This window comes from Alexandromys fortis, unplaced genomic scaffold (assembly GCF_014885135.2).
Source record: "Alexandromys fortis isolate MF-2015 unplaced genomic scaffold, M_Fortis_MF-2015_v1.1 scaffold_24, whole genome shotgun sequence".
In the NCBI taxonomy this organism is placed as follows: Eukaryota; Metazoa; Chordata; class Mammalia; order Rodentia; family Cricetidae; genus Alexandromys; species Alexandromys fortis.
The window spans coordinates 15,883,433-15,909,666 of record NW_026067906.1 but is presented as its reverse complement, the minus strand read 5'-3'; the positions used below and the strand labels follow the sequence as shown (position 1 = coordinate 15,909,666).

General features: G+C 43.7%; 1 protein-coding gene across 2 annotated transcripts in view; it reads right to left on the bottom strand.

The window, feature by feature from the left end:
* Positions 1-6,696: 6,696 nt before the first annotated feature.
* Positions 6,697-26,234, bottom strand: part of Ptprb (protein tyrosine phosphatase receptor type B) — a 114,625-nt gene continuing 95,087 nt past the window's right edge. For both annotated transcript variants that reach the window (XM_050135450.1, XM_050135451.1), the window contains 4 exons: positions 26,068-26,231; positions 21,536-21,671; positions 15,088-15,208; positions 6,697-12,249 (listed from right to left, as the gene is read on the bottom strand). In XM_050135450.1, coding sequence (XP_049991407.1) covers positions 12,227-12,249; positions 15,088-15,208; positions 21,536-21,671; positions 26,068-26,231 — 444 coding nt within the window. In that variant the 3' untranslated portion in view covers positions 6,697-12,226. The remainder of the gene's footprint in view (positions 12,250-15,087; positions 15,209-21,535; positions 21,672-26,067; positions 26,232-26,234) is intronic.

The following is a 26,234-nucleotide window of genomic DNA, read 5'->3' as shown; positions in this document are numbered from 1 at the left end:
TTGCTAGCCAATGAGGGGGAGTGAAGGGTAGAGTAGACTAAACTTCTTTAAAAGACAAATGAGTATAAAAAGTTCCCTGCAGGCTTGATTACACACTGAAGGCTTAGTCCCTGGTTGGTGGCACTAATTTTGGAAGGTGGCAGACTGAGTAAGTGGTACGGCAATACAAAAGAAAATACTGAGTAATGGGGAAGACTGACTTTGACAGGTGGGATCATTACTGTCGTGGGTTCTTAATGAACTAGTTCAGAAGTCTGTGGGGCTGGTTTGTCAGAGCAGAGGACTTTGCAAAAGCTTGGGAACAAGAGCTACAGGAGCCCTGATATAATACAAGCAGAGGTCAGTGGCTGGTTGTAGAGGGAATTCGGAAGAAAGGAATGCTGGCAGGAATCTGGATAGTGAAGAATGTGCCCATGAGGTGTCATAGAGACAGGGAGTTCATTAGGATTCCAACTAGAGGTCATTTGTGTCAAAATCTGGAAAGACCTTATTCACTTTCTGTCATGTCCTGATGTGATATTTCATTTTTATTTTAATAAATAAAGCTCACCTGAAGATCAGAGAGTAAAACAGCTCCACTGATCAGCCTTACAGACCAGGCAGTGGTGACACACACCTTTAATCCCAGTAGCCACACTAGTTTGCCATAGAAACCGGGTGGTAGTTGTACATGTCTTTAATTCCAGTCCTAGAGAGGAATCTAAGACAGAGGAGACAACTCTCCGACGCAGTCTCATTCTGAGGATTCCTGGAGCATCGCCATTTCAGACTGAGGTAGAGGTAAGAGCCAATGGCTGGATCTTCTGACCTTCAGATTGAATCCTAATATCTGTCTCTGGCTTTTTATTAACTGTGCTACATCTGAGACTTCAGGAGGTGGAGATTAAAGAAGGTAATAGGAACTAACCAGGTGAAGGCAATGTCTAGTTAGGTCCCCATTATTGGATTTTTCCTAGTTGCTTTCAGTCAAGTTTTCAGCAAACCTCAGAACACAAAGACCTGGGAAACTTGAGTTTTGATGAGAAAAACAAGCAGAGAGCTTGGTTCCTGAAGAGGTTACCACCTCTAGACATAAGACAAGGGCTGAGGCGATGGCTTTGTTAAGAGCATGGGTCCAGCTGGAGGTGGTGGTGCACGTCTTTAATCCCAGCAATCAGGAGGCAGAGGCAGGTGGATTTCTGTGAGTTTGAGGCCAGCCTAGTCTACAGAGTGAGTTCCAGGACAGTCAGGGCTGTTACAAAAACTATGTCTCAAAAAAAACAAAACAAACAAACAAATAAAAAATACCAAGAAGAAGAAGGAGAAAAAGAAGGAGGAGGAGAAGAAGAAGTAGAGTCCAGAATCAGTTCCCAGCATCCCCATCGAGACTCACAACTGCCCTCATCTGGCCTTTTCAGGCACCAGGCATGAATGTGGTCTTTGAGCACCAGGCAAAAGTGTGGCGCACAGGCAAGCATGCAGGCAGAACACCCATATACATAGAACTAAATAAAATAGTTTTTAGTTAAGAAAAAAGTACTGAGCATTGAAACAATAGAAAAAATATAGTGAGGGCAACCCAGAGATTAGACACCACTCATTTCAGGCTCAAAGGAGGTGTCTTTGTTAGGGTTTCTATTGCTGTAACAAAACACCATGACCAAAAGGCGAGTTGCGGAGGAAAGGGTTTATTTGGCTTACACGTCAGCATTGGCGTTCATCACTGAAGGAAGTCAGGACAGGAATGCAAACGAGGCAGGATACTGGGGCAAGAGCTAATGCAGAGGCCATTGAGGGATGCTACTTACTGGCTTGCTCCTCATGGCTTGCTCAGTCTGCCTCTTATCGAATTCAGAACCACCAGCCCAGGGAGAGCACCACCCACCATGGGCGGGGCCCTCCCCTATTGATCACTAAGTGAGAAAATGCCTTACAGCTGGACCTTATGGAGGCATTTCCTCAACTGAGGCTCCTTCCTCTGGAGACTCTACCTTGAGTTGACACACAAAACCAGTCAGTCCAGTGGAAGAGTAAGTTTGAGAGACACAACCCTTGAGAAGAGCTACTCCAGGATTTCCGGCTTGCATAGTGTTTCCTAGGAGAACATTTTTCTGCTTTCTGTGTGCTCAGGGGCCACTGTAGGGATGTCCAAAGGGAGTCCCAACACAGCTCCAGGTGCCGGAAGACCTCGGTGTTGTCATGCAATGGTGATTGTTCAGATATGCAAAAGACAAGAGTCATGAAGGTATGACAGCTTCCACTTCGATTTCAGAGGAAGGCATGGAAAGCCAACCAGTGTGCAGCAGGTCAGCTTCTGTGAGAACCTCTGTGAGGGCAATGCGTGAAGCCATGAGAGTGACGCTGAAGATATAAGGAGCTCTTTAAGACGTTAGAGGTGCCGGGAGCATGGGGCAGTTGCGTAGGAAAGCTATGGACACTGAGCAGAGCCAGTCTATGAGAGGGACCGTGTGGCTCAGAATGGCAAAGGTACAGGTGCAGAACTCCCCAACCCCATGGGACTCCCATCCTGCCATGTATCTGGATGCCAGGCACAAAACTATAGAATTTAATGTTTGGCCTGCTGAGTTTTGGTTCTGCTTTGGTCTCACCAGTCCTTTCTCTGCTCCCATTCCTCCCTTTTGGAATAGGAATATTTACTATGCCTCATTATATGTTGCAAATTTACCATCTGCTTTGAATTTTTTAAGGACTCATGGTTAAATTTGCTTTGAGCCTCTCAGGCTTTCAAGTTGGGCCTCAGAACGATGCTGGAAATGTGGATACCTTGGAGGCTCTGGGACATGAACTGGAAGTCTCTTTGCATTTGGAGTTGTTCCTGTGCCCTTGGGGCTAGGGCAGAATATGGAATGCCAGCCACAGACTCACACGTGCAGCTTGGCCTCCAGGGGAAGAACTGCTACGTGTGGAGGTGCCAGAAACTTTGGGAAATGGTGCTAAGTTGAAGGAAGTGGGTCCCTGGGAGATGTCTTTGAAGAGCGAATTGCTCTGGTCCCTTTGTCACTCTCTCTCTTTGTTGCCACCATGACACAAGACAGGCAGCTTTGTCCTACTATCTCTTCCATGGTGTTGCTGTCTTACCATGGAACTAAAGGTACCAGCAACAAAAGACTGGGATCCCTAACTTGAAATCCAAAATAAATCTTTTAAGTATTTGCCATAAAAAAACTGGGTAATACATAATCTTAAAACACTGTCTTAAAATTCTCAGAAAACTAAAAACAGAGCTGGTGTGGGAAGTCCTTCTGTATATGTGTTGCTTTTATTGGGTAATAAATAAAGAAGCTGCTTTGGCCTGTAATAGGGAAGAATAGAGCTAGGTGGAAAAGCTAAACTGAATGCTCGGAGAAAGTAGGTGGAGTCAGTGAGAAGTCATGTGGCTGCAGCAGGAGACAGACTCTGGATGCCAGATGGTACCTTACCCATAGGCCACAACCACGTGATGATACACAGATTAATAGAAATGAATTAATTTAAGATATGAGCTAGCTAGGAATGCACCAGAGTCATTAGCTAAGCAGTGTTGCAATTAATGTAGTTGCAGTGTGATTACCTAGAATCTGGGCGGCCGGAAAATGAACAAGCAGCCTCTGCCCGCCCAGAACTATCATATACACATCTAAAGGAGGTGAAATTGTTATGCCAAAGAGATACTGACATTCCCATATTTATTGAAGCGCTATTTACGGCAGTTAAGATTTTGAATCAAGCTAGATGTATGTCCATCTCAGTGCATATATAGAACAGCTTCAACAGAACAAGATCCTGCCATCTGTAGCAACACATGAAACCAGAGGCCATTATGTTGAGTGAAATAAGTCAGAAACAAAGATAATGCCATACGCTCACATTCATTTGTAGAAACTGTGAAGTTGATCTTATAGAGCAATCTAGTGAAACAGTGGTTATTAGAGATGGAAAGGGAATTTGAGAGGGGGTGGGGGAGCAAAGAAGCTGGAAGAAGAAAGATAAAACACAATTAAGCAGGAAAAATTAATTCAGTACTCTATAGCACACTAGGGAACTTACTGAGTATAACAGCGATTGATACATTTCAAAATAGCTAGATATTTCCAACACATAAAAATGACTAATATTTGAAGAAGTAGGCACACTTAACTACCATGATTTAATCACTTATTGTGTACAAATGTCAAATTATCATAGTTTGCTCCAGAAAGACATACAATATATTTCAATTAAAATTAATATTTATACAACATAAAAGACAAGGTTTTAAAATATAATAAATACCAGGGTGCCACACCATTTCTCAGAGGTAGAAATGTCCCACATTCTTGTCTGTACTCTCCTCAGTTTGGGCACCATAGAGCAGAGATTTACTGAGGCCTTGCCTGGAACCTGGGTAGGTAAACTACAGACATTCCAGCTAGCTGGTTCTTCTGGCCAAACAGTTTGAATACATACAGGAAGTTCACACTATTTTATGCATAGTGTAAAATTAAACTTTAGATAGCTTCCATGAACTATCCAGAAGGGTAGTAAAGTCACAAATCCTTCCAGAGGTGAAAGGTTGTTGGCGGAGTTTTTATCCTCCTTATTGTTTTCTGGTTAGTTGTCCTTGGCCTCCCACTATGTCGCCCCTTAGAAATAGCAAATAAATCAGCATCATGTGGTTACAAACAACTGTATTGGAGGTGGGCAGCAAGGTAGCTCGATGAATAGAAGGAGCCTACTGCCAAGCCAGGATACATGAGTTTATCCATGAAACTTGTGTGGTGGAGAGAGAAAACTGAGTCCCACAGGTTGTCCTCTGACTTCCCCATGTGTGCCATGTCATTGTAAGCACACTCAGGTAGAATAAATAAATATGTAACAGAAATTTAAGAATTGCCCTCAGATGAGTGTGTAGCTGAGTGTTAGAGCGCTTGTTGAGTTCGTTCAAGGCCATGAGTTCAGTCCCCAGTATGGAGAATAATTCATAAAATGATGAAAAGATTAATTTTACAGTTATATTTATAGGAGTTATAGCAGTGCTGCATGAGTGGTGCCCATTTTGTTTACTGGTGACTTCCCGTGCGATGGTGGTCATGTAGAATCGGCATTGCCTCAGTTTGTGTGACACACTGAGATTTCACAAAAATGAGATCAGCTATGGACATATTTCATGGAATGGATCCCTATCCTGGAGTGACACGTTGATGTGGGACTCCCCTGCATGCTGTGAATATGTTTTATTACCATTGGTTAATAAGAAGCTGAGTTGGCCAGTAGCTAGGCAGAATAGAGCCAGGCAGTGATCCAAGCAAAGATCCAGGGAAAAAGAAGGCAGAGTGAGAGAAATGTCAGCAGCTGCTGGAGAAGCAAGATGTGAAGTAACAAGTCAGAAGCCGCGTGGGAAAATATAGAATAACAGAAATGGGTTAATTGAAGTTGTAAGAGTCAGTTAATAATAAGCCTGAGCTAAGAGGCCAAAGAGTTTGTAATCAATATTAAGCCTCAGAGTGATTATTTAGAAACTGGCGGTGGGAGAGAAACCTTGAGTTACAACACATGACTATAGAATAAGCCAGTTATGGATCTGAATGTAAAGCTACATGGAGTATATTTTCAGCTCTCATTCCTGCTGGGTCTCTGTGAGCCTGTGTCTAACTTTATTTGCCTATAAGTCAAAGGGCTATATCCTTTGGAAAGGCAAAGTCTGGATCAATGACATTCCTTCCTTTTATAGGGCAACATGAAATCCTTCTTCTGGATTCAGGATGGCTTGATGTACTTAGCTTTGGTAAAGTTTATAACATATTGCATGTGTGTTTGTGTATGTGTGTGTATACATGTACATATGTGTGTACATATGTGTGTTGTGTGTATGTTTGTTGTTTTGTTTTTATACTTGGGAGATACAGGAGTGTCATGGTGCACTCTTGGAGGTCAGAGAACAACTTTTAGGAATGGGCTCTCTCCTTCTACCACATAGATTCTGGAGTCAAATGCAGGTCACCAGTAAGTCCTTTGCTGCGCTGTCTCTTTTGCCATGTTGTTCTTTTTAAGAACAAATTCTGCCAAGCAGACCCTTTAGCGAAAAACACCAGTCTTAGCTCATAAAACAAAGTGCTTTCCTACAGCAATCATCTGAGCCTAGAAACTTCTAAGAAGGATTGCTTTAATAGTCTTAAATGTGAATCTGTTGTTATATTTTTTTAAAATGAAGGCTTTTAGAGTGAGATGTTACAAAATACAATGAAACAAAACAAAACAAAAAACCAACTAAATTCAGGAACCGTGAAAGAAACTGATCTTTCCACTGAAATATAAAAGAGGCTCAAGGGCAAACTCAGGATTCCAGAAATCAGCACAGCGACTCCTTAGTTAATGCCACACTGACCGCTGATGTGTGGCATCTCCCGAGGGCTCCCAGTCACCCCCCCCCCCGAGGCTGTCACCAGTGTTGTTGGTCATGGCTGACATTTGTGGCTACTAATGAGCTACAGAAGTGAAAACAAACATCCAGGTAGAGACAGCCAACCTCAGAGTCCATTATATGTGTTCACAGTGCCCTAGGGAAACCAGGTCCTCACTACAGCTCCAGGAACACGGGTTAAGACAGCCACAGACATCATGGTGATGGCCTGGAAGGGTTTTCCAATTTAGAAACAGCCACTTCTGGCCTTTTTCTGGAGCAGGGGAGGATCCAAAGTGAGAAGCAGGGGGCAGTCAATTAGAAGACAGGACACTCACTTCCAACAGGCAACAGGTTTATTCCTACATTGGTGAGGGTGTGTGCAAGATTCCATATAGGTTCCTTTAACAACCACAATTACAAATCTGAAAATATATTAAGCACATACATCATTTAAATAGAAAGGCCAGTGAGGTTCTTTGTTCAAACAACGTTGGCTACAAAAGCAATAGTGTGGGTAGATGCTAGGGTATGAAAAAATAGATTTATCGCCATCTTAACTAGATTTGCAGAGAACATGTAAATGATTTTGAAACCATGAAAGTGCTCTATTATAGAACATAATAAGTTCAGCTGCTGGATATATTTACATTATATATTATGCTTCACACAGATGAAGAAGCAGCTAGCTCCACTCTCTTCTGTGGACTCTAGGATTAGCAGGCATGATCTAGCATCCAAAGCACACAGCCAGGAGCAACTTCCGCTCTGAACGGTGCATGCTGGGTATGTATGAGCTGTGAACTATTCTCTACACAGCGGAAGTTGAGGAGACAAACGTGCTCTTTGTTCTTGGAGAATTTATAAGCCCGAGAACTTTGAAGCCTCACAAACACTGGGCAGGATGAAGTGCTCTTTAAGTGGGGAACATCGGTGCCTTCTCTTGTCAGTATGGTAGTGACCAGAAAGACGCTGAGCTCTGGTCTAGACCTTCCCACTAGCCGGCTGATGGAGGCTGGAAATGACCAGCTAGATTTCCAAAGCCACAAGCAAAGGTGCTCCTTTCTCGATGCAACGCTTAGTTACACACATTGCTACCAAAATACATCGCAGATGGAACAGAAAAGCTTGCTGTCGGGGCAAGGATGGCATTCCTTAAAAGAAATTACCTGAGGCAGAAAACAGCCCAAACGAATCCTTCTTGTGACTGTTCTAAGAAGGGGCACCTTACATTTGTCTGACACAATTCACAGTTTTGAAAGACTTACTTTGGTGTCTTATATAAGATCAAGTGCATTGGCATATAGATTAAAAATAATCTTTGGTAAATCTTTTAATATATCTTTTACTTCCATGACATAAACCTCTACTTTGGGAGCATCCACCAATAATTTCCTTATTTAATCAATGTTATCTATATAGACAATCTATACAAAAATAAAACGCATACATTTATTCCAAGGAAGCCTCTATACAAGTCAAGTGTTCTTTCAGCCAGAAATGTTTTCACTGTTAAACACATTTGAACAGGTTGTTGTTGTTGTTGTTGTTGTTGTTGTTGTTGTTGTTGTTATCACAGCTGCATTGACTGTCACCCTGAATCTCCATTGCAATGGCCAAACACTCTCAAAGTTACCCTGCACTATAAGACACTAAGGTGCTGTGTCTGTGTGTCTGCAGTGACAGATCCTGGAAACTGAGTCACACACCTGGTTAGTTTAAAAACCAAATGAACCAATTCAATTGCCAAATCTGCTGAATAGCCTGACCGACTTGATCCCAGTAATAAGACGGGTCAAAGATCCCTTACCCGAAATGCTGGTGATCGGAATCTGCTTGATTTTAAAAATAAGTTTGGAATATTTTAATAACTGTGATTTGAATATTGAGGATGGATCCCATGCCTAACTAGGAAACTCATTTCTGCCCCTCATATGCCCTGGATATGTAGCTGATGGTAAACTCAACGGTGGTTTTAATGTACCTGTGTTCTGACTGAAGCATCACGCAAGGGCAGTTGTAGAACGTCCTACTGCGTCATGTCAGTGCTCACAAATGCCTTGGACTCTGGAGCATCTTGAGTGTTAGATCGGGGGCTTAGGGATGGCCAGTCTATCTGCTTTAATAGAAATAAACACATGATGATACTTTCAAAGAACCATCCCGGGAAGGCAGACATGCCATCCTGTCTTTCTGATGTCAGCGTCGCTCACCTCCTCTCCAATAGTTTCCCTTCCTTGCTTCATTTTACTTCCTCTCTGCAGTCGTGGTTTACAGTTTCCTTTTCTGTAAAACATTCTTTCAACACTGGATGCGTTTTTGAAGATCGGATTAAACATCTTTGGAATGGTAACGGGGCACTCACTCAAGCAGGCATGCTATTTCTCTGTCGACTCCTCGGGCACGAGAGCTGGTGAGCTGGGACTGCTCACGTCTTCTTACCGCTCTTGTCTGGCTGACTATAGCCATTTTTTTTTTTTTCAGTTAAACAGAACTTGGAAAACCTCTGAACTGTTTCTATAACCAAGCAGCTAATTACTTGTTATTGTTGCGTGGTCAGCTTTGGTCTGGGCAGCTTTGTATGAACAAAAATTCTAGTGTGTTCCATGACTGGGACTTGCAGGCAAATATACAGATCTAGTTGCTTCAAGGATTCAATCTTTCAAAATGCCCATAAACTAACTGAGCAAGCATTTAGTACATGGCAGATCATTTTGGGATTTATTATTATTATTATTATTATTATTTGCAAAGGGAGCAGAAAGTGTTAAATACGAGAAGTTAGATCCTTAACACCAAGATAAGAGAAGCAGTGTGAAGTAGAACATGTGAGCCCTATTTTTGTGTTGCTGGACATCTGTTAAATCATTTTATATTATTTTCTCCTATCAATTTTGGGCCTTCTTCCAAGAGGTAATAACAAAATTAATTACAGAGCCTCCTAAATATAACTGACCCCAAATCGCTGTATTGTTGCCATTTTGATGTTGAAAAAAATGAAGTCTTAATCACTCTTCTATAATGCTGAGCTTATGAAATGTTAGCAATGGGTGAAAGACGATGAGATGAACAGACGAAAAAAATCACATCCCACTGGCACAGGTGCTCTTGGATAGGAAGAAGGGGCAAGCAGCGGAGAAGTGGAACTTGGCCACTGACGGGTGGGAACTTCCTCGGCATGAACGTCTGCAAGCCCAGAGAGGGAGATGCAGCTCTGAAAACCTGAAGAGTTGGCAGCTTTCCAGAGAAAAGCAGATTGATGATGTAAAATTGATTTAATGTGAAGAGATTAAAGGAGTTAATTATAAGGAGCCTGGGTAAATAATTATTAGGATGCAGAACAGACTCTCTCAAGGTTTGATAGCCTTGAAGGGCTTTGAAGCCTCACTGATTAAAGAGCCGCAGTCAGGTGCAGACAGGATGCCCGCCAAGGCAGGAAGTGGGGTGCTTTCAGAGACACAGCCGCACGATGCAATTAAGGGAGATGCATCCGATGGAGCGAACGGCAAAAAGAAACCTTTTCTTCCCTCTCCTGGCTTATTTTGTGGTACCTGAGATTAAACCCAGGGCCTCTCACACGCCAGGCAAAATACTAATTTACCAGTAGCTACGTTTCCGTTCTGGCCCAGACTGCTACAGTCGATGAACGGATCAACTGGATTTGTATTTCATCTTCTGGAGAGAGAGACTGCATAGCAAAATGTTTGTTGCTAGGTGTGTGTGTGTTGGGGGGGGGGTGGGGTTAAACTAGTCTTGAGAATGAGGAATCAGGACTTCCCGGAATAGGCGACAAGAATGTATGATTTCCCCTGGTTGGGTGGCTGGATTCATTTCTGTATTCTGATTCTCCCCCAAATGCTTTGAGGGTAGGGGTGTCATTTATGGTCACAGGTGTGCAGGTGTTTTGTGGTTCTAATGCTTGGTTCGTGCAATTTTAATTACTTTCTCTTCCGCGTCTAGTGGCTTGCAATTGAAACGGCTTCAGCCCTTGCCATCTCGTTTCCTCGCCGGGGCCCTCTTGTAAGTTCCAGTCAACACAGTTACAACGCTCATCTCACTGTCGTGCGTTCTCTTTGCTGACAAGGAAACAGGTTTTGGAACAGCACCGAAGAGGTTCCAGGCACTTGCTGGGACTTTTCTCAGTTAACAAAAAGCTGAAACGAATGTCTCTTTCTGGGTTACCAGCTTGCTATGCATTAAGCAACATCAGTTTACAGCCCTGTTTTGTTTTCCTTGCTTGAGCGGGGAGGGTGGGAGCTCTGGATGGTCACACAAGCATGCTACCTCCCAGCAGCCCCTTCAGCCCGACTTTCCTTTCTCTCCTAAGAAAAATGATCCCTAACAGACGCCACACCAAAACCATGTCTGACCTCCATTTTCTCCTTAGTTGCACATCTCCAAGCTTACACCTCTGCTCCTCTTTTTTCTGTCCAGAAGGTCTGATGAGTCCCTGGATACAGGATCAGAGCCTAACGGTGTCATTTTCCCAAGGGCACAGCGCACAGAGACACTGTGAGGACTGAATCCTCACTGCTGCTCACAGGGACCCGTAGGAACTGTTCCTCTATTTCTATACACTTCAGGTACCCCAAAAGACATCTCCAGATGGGTGTGGAGTTATGGAATTGGGAATATCCTAGTATATTTACAAGCTAAATTTGCAGTGATTTTTGGTATAGTTAGCTATCTTCAATTGTTAGGCCAATGATATCCATTTTTGTTATGGGAGTTGATGATTTGTAGCAAAACCACATAAGCTCAAGAGACATGTGATGTTTCTGCAAATGAAGCCCTGAGATCAACAAATGTGGCTTCTCACTCAGGCAACCACTAGAATTCTTTTTGGGTTTTTCTCAGAAAAGATCTAGAAACTGGGTGTTAATTTGCTCGATGTCCACTTTCTAAGTCACTGGAAATTTTACAGTCAACATATGGCACAGATTTAAAGATAAAATTGGTAGGGTGTGTGGTAAAATCTCACTGCTTCAGATGTTGGTATTTCATGCTTTCTTGGGTCAGGGGCGTGACCTACCACCATAGCTCTTTCCAAAGGAAAACCAAGTCTGAATGCTGCAGGGATGCGCCCTGCTTTGTGCAGGAGGCTCCGGTCAGAGGGGCAGCTGGCATTGCTATCGTTAGGTATTCGTCTCATCTGTTAGTGTCCTTCTACCGGAGTCCCCAGCCCTGCAGTCACTGCAAGTTTCACGGTCCTTGAGCCGACCACAGCTTGTAACCCTGGACAGATTCCTATCGACAGCTTCCGGTTTAGATCACACACCCAGCTCCGCTTTGGGGCTGCCTAGCCTTCAGTTTTTAAATTTATTTTGAATTGCTTGGCATATGCTCTACCACCAAGGTGTAGCTGTGGCCCGACTCTGACGGTCAGAGTCTTTAGACCCCAGGCTTTGTTAATAAGGCGGCAGCTTGGCAAAGCAGGCCTTATGCTATGCTCTTTCCAGCTCGGCCCTTTGCTCACCCAGTGGGCATCAAGGCAGGCAAACAACCCAGCCCCAGGGATTGTCCTTGCAGCTTTCTCTGCACACATTTGGCCAGTGGTCCTGTCATATAGGGGTGAATCAGCTCATGCAGAACAAGTCATGAACACTTCAGTGTGGAAAAATAGTATTATATAAAGCTTAATATTAAACATTATGAAAAATACATATTTACAGGAGAAACTACAAAATACAAGTATGTACAATAATATCTGTTACCTTTAAATTACATAAATTCTTTAACATTCTCCCGATTAATAAATTATACGTATCCACAGAAAAAGCTGGCACCTCCACAGGCCATGAAGCAAAGGTCTGGGGTTGAAAAGTCACACAGTGAAAAACTTTTATCCAGGGCATCTTCGGTACATCCTTAATGTCTCGAATAGATTGCATCTGGAAGCGAAAATAGTGTGGTCAGAGATTGTAAAGCAGTGGTTCTCAACCTTTGGGTCACGGCTGTTTGACAAACCCATCTCCAAAAGTATTACCCTTCATAACAGTTGCAAAATTACAGCTATGCAGCAGCAACAAAAATAATCTTATGGTTGGGGGTCACCACAACACCTGAAAGGGTCCCAGCATGAGGAGGTTGGGAACCACTGCTGTAGAGGGACATAACAGGACTGTCGCTGCTACCCTGTGAATGACATTTATACCCAGAAGACCCTGGTGGATGTCGCTAAAGTTCCAAGTGCTTCAGGATACAGCCTCGCCTTGGGGCCAGCCCACCCCATTTAGAAACGCAGATTCCTGGACTTGGAAATGACGCCTGAGGCCCAGAGGCAGAGTAACTTGCCCGAGGTTCTATAGCTTCTCAACACTAGACAGTTCCAGAGCTGCTTTCAGAATCCCAGCCTTTAGGATGGTGGTTATGTGTTTCGCAGCACCCAGAGCTAGCTTCTTTTAGGCACATCTAAGATTAGTTTTAAAAGGATTCTCAGACACGTTAACACAAGACAAAGGAACCCCTAAGATCTTACCCCACTATCCCCGAGTTTCTTAAAGAAACTGACATGCAAAAGCCTTAATTTACTTCACAGGATAAATTAGGGGGTTATTATTTACAACACAAAAGATTATCTGATTTACAAAGCACTCCCCTAAATAACTCTCTGTTTGGTGCTTTACAGCTCACTAAATAACATGACGGCTGCTGGGGGTGAGGGGTAGGGAGGTGGGCAGGAATGGGGAATGCTGAGAACCAAGTAAACCTTAGAAGATCTCAACCGAATTGACATTGTCAGCTCAAACAGAGAAGGCAGGGCAGAAGGCATGTATGCCAAGAGAAAGGTGTGAGTAGATCTCAGACCCTTGGCAAAAAATCTAGGTCTATAAGAATCTAGGTCTATAAGAATCTAGGTCTATGAGACCCCTTCCCATCTAGAACCACGCTGTATGGTGCCTTTGGCCTTAACAGTGGGCCAGAGGGCAGGAAGTCTCTTCTTGCCTGTTAATTATCCCTTGATGAAAGTGTGCATAATGAAGTTTCTAATTTTTTTTACTCTTGAATTTTTTATTTGAAAAATATTTCATTCTTGTCCTAGATGATTTATAAAACAACAGAACAACATCAACTGATTGTCTATTGTTCAGAGTTACTAATTTGACTGTCGGATTTCTGCCCGTTTATTTTTTGTCCCTATAGACGCTGCTCCTGGTTGTTTTATATTCTGCATCTCATAACTTGTGCCATGGTTCAGCTATGGTTTGTCACTCCATTTGGTTTCTAGCATGATGATCCTGGAAAGTGAGGGGACCTGTAGGAAGTGGGCCAAGCAAGAGGAGACTGGGTCATGGAGATCACAGAGATATTATTGTTGGTGGCTTAGGTTTCACAGTTGTTATGAAAAATCAAGCATATTTCTTCCTAGTTCCCTAGCTGCTGGACCCTATCAAGACCAAATGCATGACATCAGCTTTCTCATGGGCTCCATTTTTTTTTCTCTTATTTTTTTATCTTTGTGATTATGTCTACTAAGCATGAGCTCTACCCCTGAGCTACATCCTATCCCAAGCCTCTAATCTTTATAAAGTATCTAGTCTCAAGTATTTCGTTACAGCAACCACGACAAGCTTCTTATAAGGGTATTCACCTTGTGATACTACCAAAGCCAGGTGTGATGGCATGTGCCCTTAATCCTGCTAATGGCAAGGCTGAGGTAGAAGGAATGCTTGGGCATAGGACTCCAAGGCCAATCTAGGCAGTGTAGCCTTCACCTCACACAACAAAACAAAAGAACCTGTTCTTAATGACGGTGCTGTGCGATGATAAGTCAATGTGCTTTGGTGTAGCTAGTCCCTGCTATGACTTGAATACAACGTCTGTTTCATGGGTCCATTATAGTTCAAAGGCTTGGTCTGCAGGGTGACGGTGCTAGAAACCTTTGGAAGACGGTGAGTCTCTGGAAGGAAGCTCTTAGGGGATGACTTGGTCTTGCCTCTCCCAGCTGTCTCTTGGCTTGAGATTTGACCATTTACCCCAGCTGGCACTCCTGACATTGCTGCCCACCTTTCACCATGAGGTCCTCACCAGAGCTGAGCTGGCACACAACTCATGCCCTTGAATCTCCAAACGTGTGAGCTGAAATGAACTTTCTGCTGGGTAAAGTCGGTCACCTCCCGTGTTTTGCTATGGTAACGCCAAGCCGACTAGGGTAATCTTATGTTGCATCACTGGTTTTCCCTCCGACCTGAAACTGGAAAGGCTTTGTGCACAAAGTATAGTCTGTCTACTTAAGAAGATAGGAAAAACACTCAGTCACAGATGGGAACGCGTGAGACACTGAAAACCCAGATGCTGAATTCTTCACCGCAACAACTTTGTTATCGATTCCAGTTATGGTTTCAGTACATTCTTCCTCCATGGTCAGTCTTATCCCTTACAAAAGAAATGTTCAAGGGACTCTTTTGTAGAGAGCACTCTGTAGGCAGGCAGAGGCTGAGAGTCTGGGGTGTAGATCATTGTCAGAGCATTCACCTGCCGTGGAGCCCCGGGTATCATGGCAGCGATGAAAACATTGTTAGTGTACTAAGTTTCTGATCTAGTGTGGTAGCCCTCTCTGTTCTGCCTCTCCTCTCTGTTGCTACTTTGGGGGCGTCTTTTGGGTAGAAGAAGAAATGGGAGGTTCAAGCTGGAGGCGCACTGAGCTAGTATGAGTTTCCAAACTGAGTGCATTTTGAAAAATGAACTTCAGGACAGGTGATCTAAAAGCCAGCGAGGTTAACTCTTACCTCTATGGTATTCTGGGTTCACATTTTCGTAGATTGGAAACAGGGGGTTTTCTTGCTCGTTCCGCAGTTTCCTTGCTCTGAGGACGTCTCTCACACACTGATGCAGATAGATGTACTGACACTGTGGAAAGTCAGGGAACACATAAGAGGAAGTAGTCAGGGTTGACCTTGAACTCTCAATCTTCCCATCTTGTCTCTCTAGAGCTGGGAACGCAGGCCTGGCTCCTCACACCCAGTTTGACCCCAGGCTGAAGAATGAACTCAGGGCTTTTTGCATGCGGGGCAAGCACTCTCCAACTGAGCTACATCCTCTGCCCTCCTCTGCTTTTGGTCTTTTGTGGTGCTAGGAACTGAACTCAGGGCCATACACATATGAAGTAAGAGCTCCGAGCTGTAGTACCAGCTCACCAAGGACGTCACAGAAACCAACCATCAGCAACACTTGCTCTAGAAGTAGGACCTATCCTTTGCTTTCCTTCTCACAGGTCCTACTTGGTCTTAAGATGCCTTGACCTTTGGAAAACTGGCTGATTATCTTTATGTGTGTGCATGCTGCTTGAGTTTATGTGCACCATGTACGTGCAGGAGCCCTCAGGGGCCAGAAGACAGGGTTGGTTCCCTGGAACTGTAGTTACAGGGTGTTAACATCCATGTAGGTGCTGGGAACCAAACCCGGATCTTCTGAAGGAGTATTAGGCACTCCTGACTGCTGGGCCATCTCTCGAGCTCCACAGAACTCCGATTTTTAATTAAATTGCTTGTGTGTGAAAGAGGTAAGCTGGGAAGGAACTCTGTTATACCCGGGCCATAACTTAGCAATAAATTTTTCAACAGTGATCCACCATGGGCTTTGAAACTAATTATTCTGTATTAATTTGCCTTGTCTTAAATATCAACTTCTCTTTTCCCAATAGGATGGCCCTTCAAAAACTGATTACTTCAAAAATCATCAAGTTGTTACTGTAGCCCCACTTAATTCTTAATGAAAAATAGAAAAAAAATTATAAGCCTTAAGTCACACAAGATTTTTTTTTCTAATTGGGGAAGCACTGGCTGAGCATTGACATATTCCATTTCATTTAATTCCATCAATCTTTGTAGCTTTATGTAAGATTTATGGTATTATATGTGTAGCCATTTGGTTCATGATTCTTGAGAGCAATGTTTAGCTGAAGGGCAGACGTGACATGTATCCAACACCTAGAAGATGATGAACTAGAGTTGTTTATAAAGGTTCACACAGCAGGAAGCTCTTGATAGCATTTGGAGGAAGAAAATATCAAACTAAAAAGAAAAAGTGACCTTGAAAGACAAAGACACCGTGAAGTGAGTGGAGTGTCCAGTGTGGCTAAAATATAGGTTGTACAGGGGACCCTCACGATAGTCTCTTAAATGGGACCTGAGACACGTGATCTCATAATACCCCAGCGTTTCTTCTCATGTGAGCAGTCAGAATGTCCGACTAGTCTCTCTCTACAAGGTTTTGCTGTATCAAAGGGTCAGCCTGAGTTAGGCTGCAAATCTGCCCCAAGGCAGAAAGATAAACAGAGGAAGATGTTTGCAAGTCCCCCTATTGCCTCTTCATTTAGATAGCCTCCTGGTTTGATTTGATATATTCACCAAAAATTATAACGATCACCTTGTGGTTTGATATAGTCACCAAAAATTAAGATGCCCCATGTCCCTTTGTATCCCAAGATCTCAAGGTACAAGAAAGCTAGGATCACCTGTCACTATGGTCTCAGACAGATTAAACAAGGGCTCAGAAATTCCTTTCTTTTTTTCTGCAGCCATCACCCACAGCATTGGATGGTGAATTAGTCCTTTCTGCACCCATGCCCACTCACATAGCCAAGCAAGTCAGGCAAGCTTTGGCTTTTATGAGTCAGAACCAAGGCAAAGAAAACAGTCCTCTGGCCTGGGTCAATGCGTGGACTCTGTGGCACCAGCTCGGTACAGCTGTATAAACAGGAGGACTTGAACTTGGAATTCCAGCACTCGAATAGAGAGCCAAGTGTGCCGGTGCAGGCCTCTAGCCCTAGCACTGGGGAGGTAGGGAGGGTTGTATCCGTGGGGTTTACTGGCCAGCCATCTAGATGAATGAGGGAGGGATCAGTGAGAGACATTGTTTCAAAAAAATAAGGGGGACAGCAATGGAGAAAGACATCCACTGCTCACTTCTGGCTTCCATATGCACACAACACTCCCCCAACGCACGTGCATATGCGCAGAGAAAGGAACATGTACACACACACACTATGTACACAGATACCTCCCCCAAAACAATGAGTTTAGCGTTAAGCACGTTGAGTTGGAGCTAAGTGTAACACATATGTGGAAATGCACAGCAAGCGAGTTCTTAGATAAAAGTTAAGGAAACAGGGAAGGAGAATAAGGGTCTTAAAACAGCAGTGTGTTCCTGGGAGTGGAGGAATAATGTAGCCAATAACGAAGATTGAAAGAAATAAAAAGCTTTACTTCGTCTGGAGCTCAGACGCTGGAAATACAAGCAGAGAAAGAAGGTCACCGAGCGTTCAGAGCAGTGGGAAGAGAAGACAAAAGGGGAAAGGAGAGGAATGTTCATGGAGAGGGAGGAGCTTTGGGCCGTGGACGCTGCCTCTGCTCTGGACACCAGACAGCGATGGTTCTAACAGAGATCCTGCTTGGGGCCAATGTGCAGCCCAAGATGTTGGACCAGTTCTTGGAAGCAATGCATAATCCAAGTTGTCTCTGAAACTAATGAGGAGCCTAAACACACACATGTGCGTGCATATTTAAGATTACAGTGTGTTAGCTACTTCTCCCCTCTTAGAGAGTAATTATAGTCTGAGTTTGTAGAAATGCCTACTGAGATGAAACACCGCTGTGACTTTTGAGCAACATAATAGCAGGGTATTTGCTCATTTGTATAAATAGATTTTAAAAACTGACACAGAGACGGAGAAGTTTCTACTGCTAAGACCTTGTGCTCCCCGGGGTGGGGAAGGATGACGGTTAAGATATGTTATGTAATTCTATCCCCTAAATGAAATGCTAGCTAGATCGCAATCACTGTGAAGTGTATAATTACTGGGGGCCCGAGGATGAGTGGTTGGGGTCCTACCAGTGAGGCCACCGTTACTTTTGTCTCAATTCACCAAGCGGTGTGGATGTGAGGTGTCCAGCAACAGCCTGGGGGAGCCCTGTGGCTGTAGGACCACAGCTGAGCAAGCCTCTGGGTGTAATGGCCACCTGACTCAAACCACAAGGACCAGAGAAACATATTTCCACCATGAATACCTACAGAAGAGGTGAGCTGGGCTCTCTGACCAGTAAATGGCATTGAAAACAAGTGGGAAGGATTATTATGGACATAACATAGGTATAAAGATCCGCCAAAGAAATGAAAGAAGTCGATTTGGGGCTTTAAGGAAAGCCAGATTTTTTCTTTTTCTTTTTCTCTTTACAAAAGTAATGATATTATTATTATTATTATTATTATTATTATTATTATTATTATTATTATTATTTTACTTAAAAAAAATCCAAGTTCCCACTCCCTTCCCTCCTCGGAAAAAGATATCTTAATTGAGGGAGCCATTATGGGTTTAGCAAGAAACCTGGCTCTAGAAAAATTCCCAGGAATCCACAAGGATGACCCCAGCTAAGACCCTAAGCAATAGAGGAGAGGGTGCCTGAACTGGCCTTGCCCTGTAGTCAGACTGATGATTATCTTAAATATCACCAAAGTAATGATTTTTAAAAGATAGGTAGGAGCCAGGTGTAGTGGTGAACACCTCTAATCCCAGCACTTGGGAGGTAGAGACAGGAGGAACTCTGAGTTTGAGGCCAGCCTACTCTACCTAAAAAAGTTTCAGGACAGCCAGGGCTACACAGAGGAACCTAGTCTTGGAAAAAAAAAAAAAAAAGAATAAAATAAATGAATTAGCTAAAAATGGGTGGGGATATTTAAATACTTACTAGGGATTACAATGAAAATTGTTAAGTGTGATAAATGGCCTGGCGATAATGATGTTGAAGAGTATCTACCTATTTGCATATATCTACATATGTAAATATATGTCTATATATGTGTGTGGAGAGAGAGAGACAGGCAGAGACAAGAGAGACAGACATGCAGAAAGGCACACACACAGACACACACACACATATATAATGATTTGTTTGTGGACGAGATAGTATAACAGATTTGCTTTATAAAGTGACAATTGGTGTGAGATACAGATGCACAAATAATGTGATGCTGCTGTTTGTGGGAGCTGGGGTTTGGGTTAATGCAGATTCTTTATCGGACTTCCCCTAGTTACAGCCCTGCCCTCACCCCATGGTACTGCTGAGCAAACCGAGGGCCCCGTGAACAGTGGGAAAGCACTCTACCACTAAGCCACACCTAGCCCAAGTTTTGCCTGCCCCTAACCAGTGTCCTACTCAAACACTGAGAGGATGGTAGATAATTCCGAGAATGAAAGTGTCAGCCAGTCATGGTGGTATGTGCTTCTAAACTGATTGCTCTGGGGATTAAGAATGACAAGCTGGGGGCTGGAGAGATGGCTCAGAGGTTAAGAGCATTGCCTGCTCTTCCAAAGGTCCTGAGTTCAATTCCCAGCAACCACATGGTGGCTCACAACCATCTGTAATGGGGTCTGGTGCCCTCTTCTGGCCTGCAGGCATACACACAGACAGAATATTGTATACATAATAAATAAATAAATAAATAAATAAATAAATATTTAAAAAAAAAGAATGACAAGCTGTAGGCTAACCTGGGCTACATAGTGAGGTCCCATGTCAACAAAAAAACCTCGTCCTGGGAAATGGCTCCATGGTTAAGAACACTTCCTGCTCTTGAGGAGGATCAGTGTTTGGTTTCCAGTACCCACGATGGTTGGCACACAACCCCCTGCAACCAACCTCAGTTCCAGGGGAATCTACTGTCATTTTCTGGCCTTTTCAGGCGCCCTTATGCACACACACACACACACACACACACACACACATACACAAATGAGAGAGAGAGAGAGAGAGNAGAGAGAGAGAGAGAGAGAGAGAGAGAGAGAGAGAGAGAGAGAGAGCAGAGAAAGAAAGAAAGAAAGAAAGGAAGTTTTTTTAAAAAAATATATACACACTTTGGGGAGAGCTGTAATACAATGGCAGTAGCAGATCTGGCAAGTAGGTTCTGCCTGCAGGAGAGGCAAGGACACCAGGCTTTTGCCAAAGCTGACACAGAAGGTGAGTTCCACAGGATATTAATATACACTGCACTAGAAATAATTTTTTTTTTTGGGGGGGGAGTTGATTTTAGAATTGTGGGCTCAACAGAGCTCAAAGGAAATTTTCCTGCAAGATGCTGGTTGTGGAACACAGCTGCATGTGTGGTTTCCATGGCTACTGTGATGGTACATAGAATTTTTCATCTACAGAAAGCCTTTAAGACCTTGCCACTCACCCCGTGGGTTAGTTAAACAAAAATTTAGGAAATCTAATGAGAAGAGAACCTGAGCTTTGGAAGGTGTTATTGAGGGAGTGAGACATGCTTAGTATACGTGAGGTGTGTGTATAGACTTGACTGTGGGGCCGTGGGGCAATGGCTTGGTAGTCAAGGCTAGGATTTTCCAGAACACAGTCCAAGATTGACCATTTCATGGCTATGGATTTTGTGCAAACATTTTTAGCCTATGGGCCTCAGCTTCCTATGGACCTTAGCTTCCTAGCTTGGGAATAAAAATGAATAGCATGGGACAGTATCTTCAGAATATCTGCAAATTCAAAGCACGGCCCAGAGGGAAACCTATAACCTTCCCAATAGATAAACAACCCTTGATGTATCCAGATGTAACCTTCCCAATAGATAAACAACCCTTGATGTATCCAGATGTAACCTTCCCAATAGATATACAACCCTTGATGTATCCAGATGTAATTTTCCCAATAGATAAACAACCCTTGATGTATCCGGATGTAACCTTCCCAATAGATATACAACCCTTGATGTATCCAGATGTAACCTTCCCAATAGATAAACAACCCTTGATGTATCCAGATGTAACCTTCCCAAGAGATATACAACCCTTGATGTATCCAGAGATGGAGGATGTACATGGAGGGGACAAATCTAGGGGAGAGAAGAGATTAGAAACTCCCCTAAGAAAGTACCTGTGCCTTAAAATGAGTTCCTAAGTGGGCTGGTCTAGCCAGTCCCCCACGTATAAGCTTTTCTAAAGTACTCCATCTTTCTTCCTGCTACCTAAATGAATTCTTCTCTGAGATGCTCAGTAAAGGACATACCTTGTGCTGAAGGTCACTGAGATTTGCTTCAAAATATGAGGTCCTAGACAGTACGTATATCCACTTTTCTCTCTCGCTAAGGTGTTCTAGACAGTTTTGGGGATAGGGGTGATGGGTAAGGTGCGGGGAAGGGCACTAGTGTCCATCAGCTTAGAGTACTTACCTCGGTCTGGACCATGTGAACTCTGTGAAGTCTTAGGTCATGCACTGCTCCATAAATGTCCACAGAGTCCTTGGAATCCAACTGCTGGAGGATCCGGTCCAAGGCAACGAACGTCCCGGTTCTGCCCACACCAGCACTGGAGAGAAGCAAAAGGAAGATGGGCCTCTGATTTAATTCCCCTTCCATGACTAGATCACTAGACTTTGGCCATCTTCCTTCTCTCTCTCAAATTATAAGACAATACACAAACCTTTCTTTCCATAGACATGTTCTCTCTCAAAGATAATCTAGAGCTCCCATGGTCTACCTAGAGCCCCCATGTCTATATAGAGCCCCCACGACTACCTAGAGCCCCTATGTTTGCCTAGTGTTCCCATGTCTACCTAGAACCCTCATGGTCTAACTAAAGCCCTCATGTCTACCTAGAACCCCATGCCTACCTAGAGCAACCATGGTCTACCTAGAACCCTCATGTTTATCTAGAGCCTTTTATGGTCTACCTAGAACCCTTATGTCTACATAGAACACTCATGTCCACCTAGAGCCCCCATGTCTACCCAGAGCCCCCCATGTCTACCTAGAGCCCCCACAGTCTACCTAGAACTCTTAATTCTACCTAGAACCCTCATGTCACCTAGAGCCCCCATGTCTACCTAGAGCCCCCGTGACTACCTAGAGTCCCCATGACCTACCTCTTCCCACTTCCTCCTAACCCCCACCTAACCTCATGTTGATATATATCAAGCCCATGCCTATTTTTAGAATTTTCCTCCATACCTGCAAATCCAAATGGAACATTTTATATATTTTGAACATTTACTAAAATGTTTAAGATACTACATATTCTTTTGCCAAGTTCTCTACTCAATACTGTGAGTATTGTTTTGAGATTTATCCATTGATGATACAGAACTAATTTCATCTCTCTCTCTCTCTCTCTCTCTCTCTCTCTCTCTCTCTCTCTCTCTCACTTGCTGTTCTTTTTTTACTCATTGTTCACTTGCTTTTGTTTTTATTTTTTGAGAAAGAGCCTTGCTATATAATCATGGTCTTCCTGCCTTAGCCTTCCAAGTGTTGGGCTCACAGGCACATGCAACCATGCTTGGCTTAATTCCAACTTCTTTTTAACTATTTGTGACAAACCACTGCCAGTCCACTCTGTGCTGTAGAGTAAGAGATCATTTTTAGTTGCCTGCTAAAAACCGTGTCGCAGTGAACATCTACATGACAATTGCTTAGCAGTTGGTAGCTAAAATGGCCACTGGTGACTTGGTTATGATAACTTGCTGGATGTTGCTAAATTGCTTCTTAACATGGGACTCTTGATGCTGTGCAATTTGATAATACCAAAACGAATTTGGTCTTATTCAACCCAGACAGAATTAGAGCCAGGTATATAGAAAAGGGAGAGTTCTCATGCCTGACTCCCACTCACTCACACACACACACACACACACACACACACACACACGTATACACACACACCTTCATAAGGGCTTTCTAGGGCCCACAAGAAATCTCTTTTCATTCTCCATTCACACCATGCTTTACATACATTATACACATGCCAAGGTTTCTGTACCAAAGTTACCTTTATCTTTAAAGCTATAGCAATCCATGTAAGCTTCCACATAATACTTGCCAAGCAAAGGCCAGTGATGGCACCTCCACCAGTAAGTGAACGCCAACTCCTCCCTCTGGTTATTAAGACCAGTGAAACTTGTGACCGAGTAACATATGTAAATTTCCTCACTTTCATCTTAAAAACTCAACTGTGTGTATATCCATCACTGACCATGGCACCCATTCCCACTACACTGTTCTGCTATTCCTAAATAACTACCAATATTCTTTTCCCTTCCTTCCTTCCTTCCTTCCTTCCTTCCTTCCTTCCTTCCTTCCTTCCTTCCTTCCTTCCTTTCTCTCTTTCTTTTAGTTCTTTGAGACAGGGTTTCTCTGTGTGGCCTTGGCTATCCTGAAATTTGCTCTTTGATCAGGCTGTCCTCGAACTCACAGAGATCCACCTGCCTCTGCCTTCTAAGTGCTGGGACTAAAAACGTGTGCCACTACTGCCTGGCTCAGTGTTTTTTGTAGACACCCCCTCTGGTTATTTTGGCTGGCAACGAACACATTTATAAGATAGAGAACATTTCTCCAATATTTCTGGAAAGAAATGCTTGCCATTGTTCAGAAAGCAGGAGACCCCCAAGTGTTTCCAATACTCATTAAAGCACTGAGGTTCAAAGACATATAAAACCAGGGTTCCTAGGGTGTGGGGTTGCTGGGGAGGAATTAACACACTTGACATTTCTTTTACTGTGGCAATTCTCTGCTCTTTCTTTATTAGTGCCATTCAGTTAGGGCTATCAAAGCATGCTGCAAACATTAATTAGCGAAATACCAGGCTGCCCAGAGAGAGAACGCTGGCTTGTTAAGTTGATTTTAAGGACACATGAACTGAAGCAAAAAAAAAAAAAAGTCAAGAGAGAAAAAGAAATTTAAGAGCAAAAATTGACCCTAGACATCTGGAGTGTGTTAGCTAGGTCCTTTTGCTTGTCCCTTGTCTTCCTTCCTCCACATGAGGACATAGCTTTCTGTTGGAGGGTATATGTGGCTTCAGAGACAAGGTCCCTATAAGACCAAGCTGTCTGTGGTTTGGTCTTGAAGCTTCTATAATTGTGAAAGGTAAATTTCTGTTGTTTATAAATTGCCAATGAAGGGCCCAGGGCATGGCAAACACAGGCCTGAGCATGGCAAACACAGGCCCGGGAATGACAAACACAGGTCCTAACTTGGCAAACATGGTACTGACAGGCTTTGCCTTTTACCCTCCTCCCCCTTGCTAAACCTTTAGATTACATTCCTAAAGCTGGCCACCAAGGTCTAGTCTCTTGTTTGGCCATTGACTCATTCCTGAGGCTGACCAAGGTCCAGGAATCAAAATTCATTCTTTTGACTACCCTCATTAAAATACCCACCAGAACTTATCAATACGCTCTAGCTCATTCTAACACAGACATACCCTTTATTCCCTTTAAAATTCACACCCTGTAAAAGCCGTTTGCTGCCCTTTCTGCTTGATTCACATTCAGCCATCTTGTCTCTTGCCTTTCTTAATAAAGGATCTCTTTGTGTAGGAAATCGGGGTTTGAGTGTGATCTGTGCCTAATCCAGGCTCCAGAGAGGAGCACCCCACAATACTGAGTCCTTTTACCTGGTCTGCAGTATTTTGTTCTAGCATCGCCAGTGGATGAGAACATGCTACTAGACCCGGAGGGGAGCCTGGGGCAGTGAGCTCAATAGGTGGAGAAGGCTCCTTCAAGTGGAGGAGCGAGAACGCTAACTCAAGCAGGTAAAAACATCAGGAAACCACAGAAAACACCCTGTCTCCAAAACAAAACAAAATAGCAGAAAGCAAGGAGAAGTCTGTGCAGTAGACTCAGAAAGAAAAATAGTGTGTTTCCTCCTCTATTCAGGACCTAGATGGAAAATTACATGAGGTGCCTTGAAAGGGAAATACTCCTACAATTTTCAGGCATTTGAACACTGGGTCCCAGTTAGTGGTGCCCTTTGGGTAGCTTTAGAAGGTGTGGCCTTACTAGCAGAAGTATGTCACTGTGGGCAGGCTTTGAGTATCTATAGTCATGCCCACTTCCTGTCTTCTCTCTGCTTCTTGCTTGCAGTTCAACAGGTAAGCTCAGCTGGCATCTCCAGTCACATGCTACTGCTGGCTGCCATATTGTTTCTGCTAGAATGGACGTGAAACCTCTGCAACTGTAAGCCCAAAGAAACTCTTTCTTCCATAAGGTGCCTTGTTCATGGTGTTTTCATCGAAGCAATGGAAAAGTAACTAATACATTTTGTGTGTGTGTGTGTCTGTGTGTGTGTGTGTAATGAAACTAGAAAGGGGGCTATGAGAGGGGAGACAGTGATCTCAAGGAGGGAAAAGGCAATGAAATACTTATGACATGAAAGCAGAGGGAGTAAGAGGGGAACCCATCAGAGGAAGGCAGGATATATGGGGGAGGACTGTGGGGGAGGAGAACATACAAAAATAAAGTATAAGGACATATATGTATGAAAATGTGATAATGAAACCTATTGGTATGCACGGTAATCTAAAAAAAATAATTTAAAAATTTGGAAGCAAGCAAAGCAAAAGAATAAGCTTGTAGAGTCAACTTCTGGGCTAGAACGGGAGAGGAAATGAGCTAGACGTTGGGCTGAAGGTGAGACAGGACCATGATGGAGGGCGTGGAAGTCACTTAAGGATCCTATAGCTCATGCAGTAGGAAAAAGAACAAGAAGAGAGCGAGGGGGAGAACGAAGTGGGAGGTGAGGAAAATGGAAAGGGAGAAGCTGTGAAGAAGAATGAGGTTAGAAGAGGAGGAGAACATGAGGCACGCGCTGGGGGGAGGTAGCCCGGCTGGCTTGGAGATCCCCCACGGGCCATGCACCCTTCGCATTGCTGTGGACTCTTACTGACATTGCGCCCCCACCCCCACCCCCGCCGCCTCTCCCATTTCTCCTACCTGCAGTGCACTACTGTGGGCCCCGCCCCCGGGCTTCTGTTGATGTAGTCTCTGACCGTTCTCACAAACTGGATCAGGGACTGGGTGGTCTCTGGGACTCCATGGTCTGGCCATACTGTGTAGTGAAAGTGACGGATGAGTCTGTGTGCGTCCAGCTGTTCCTCCTG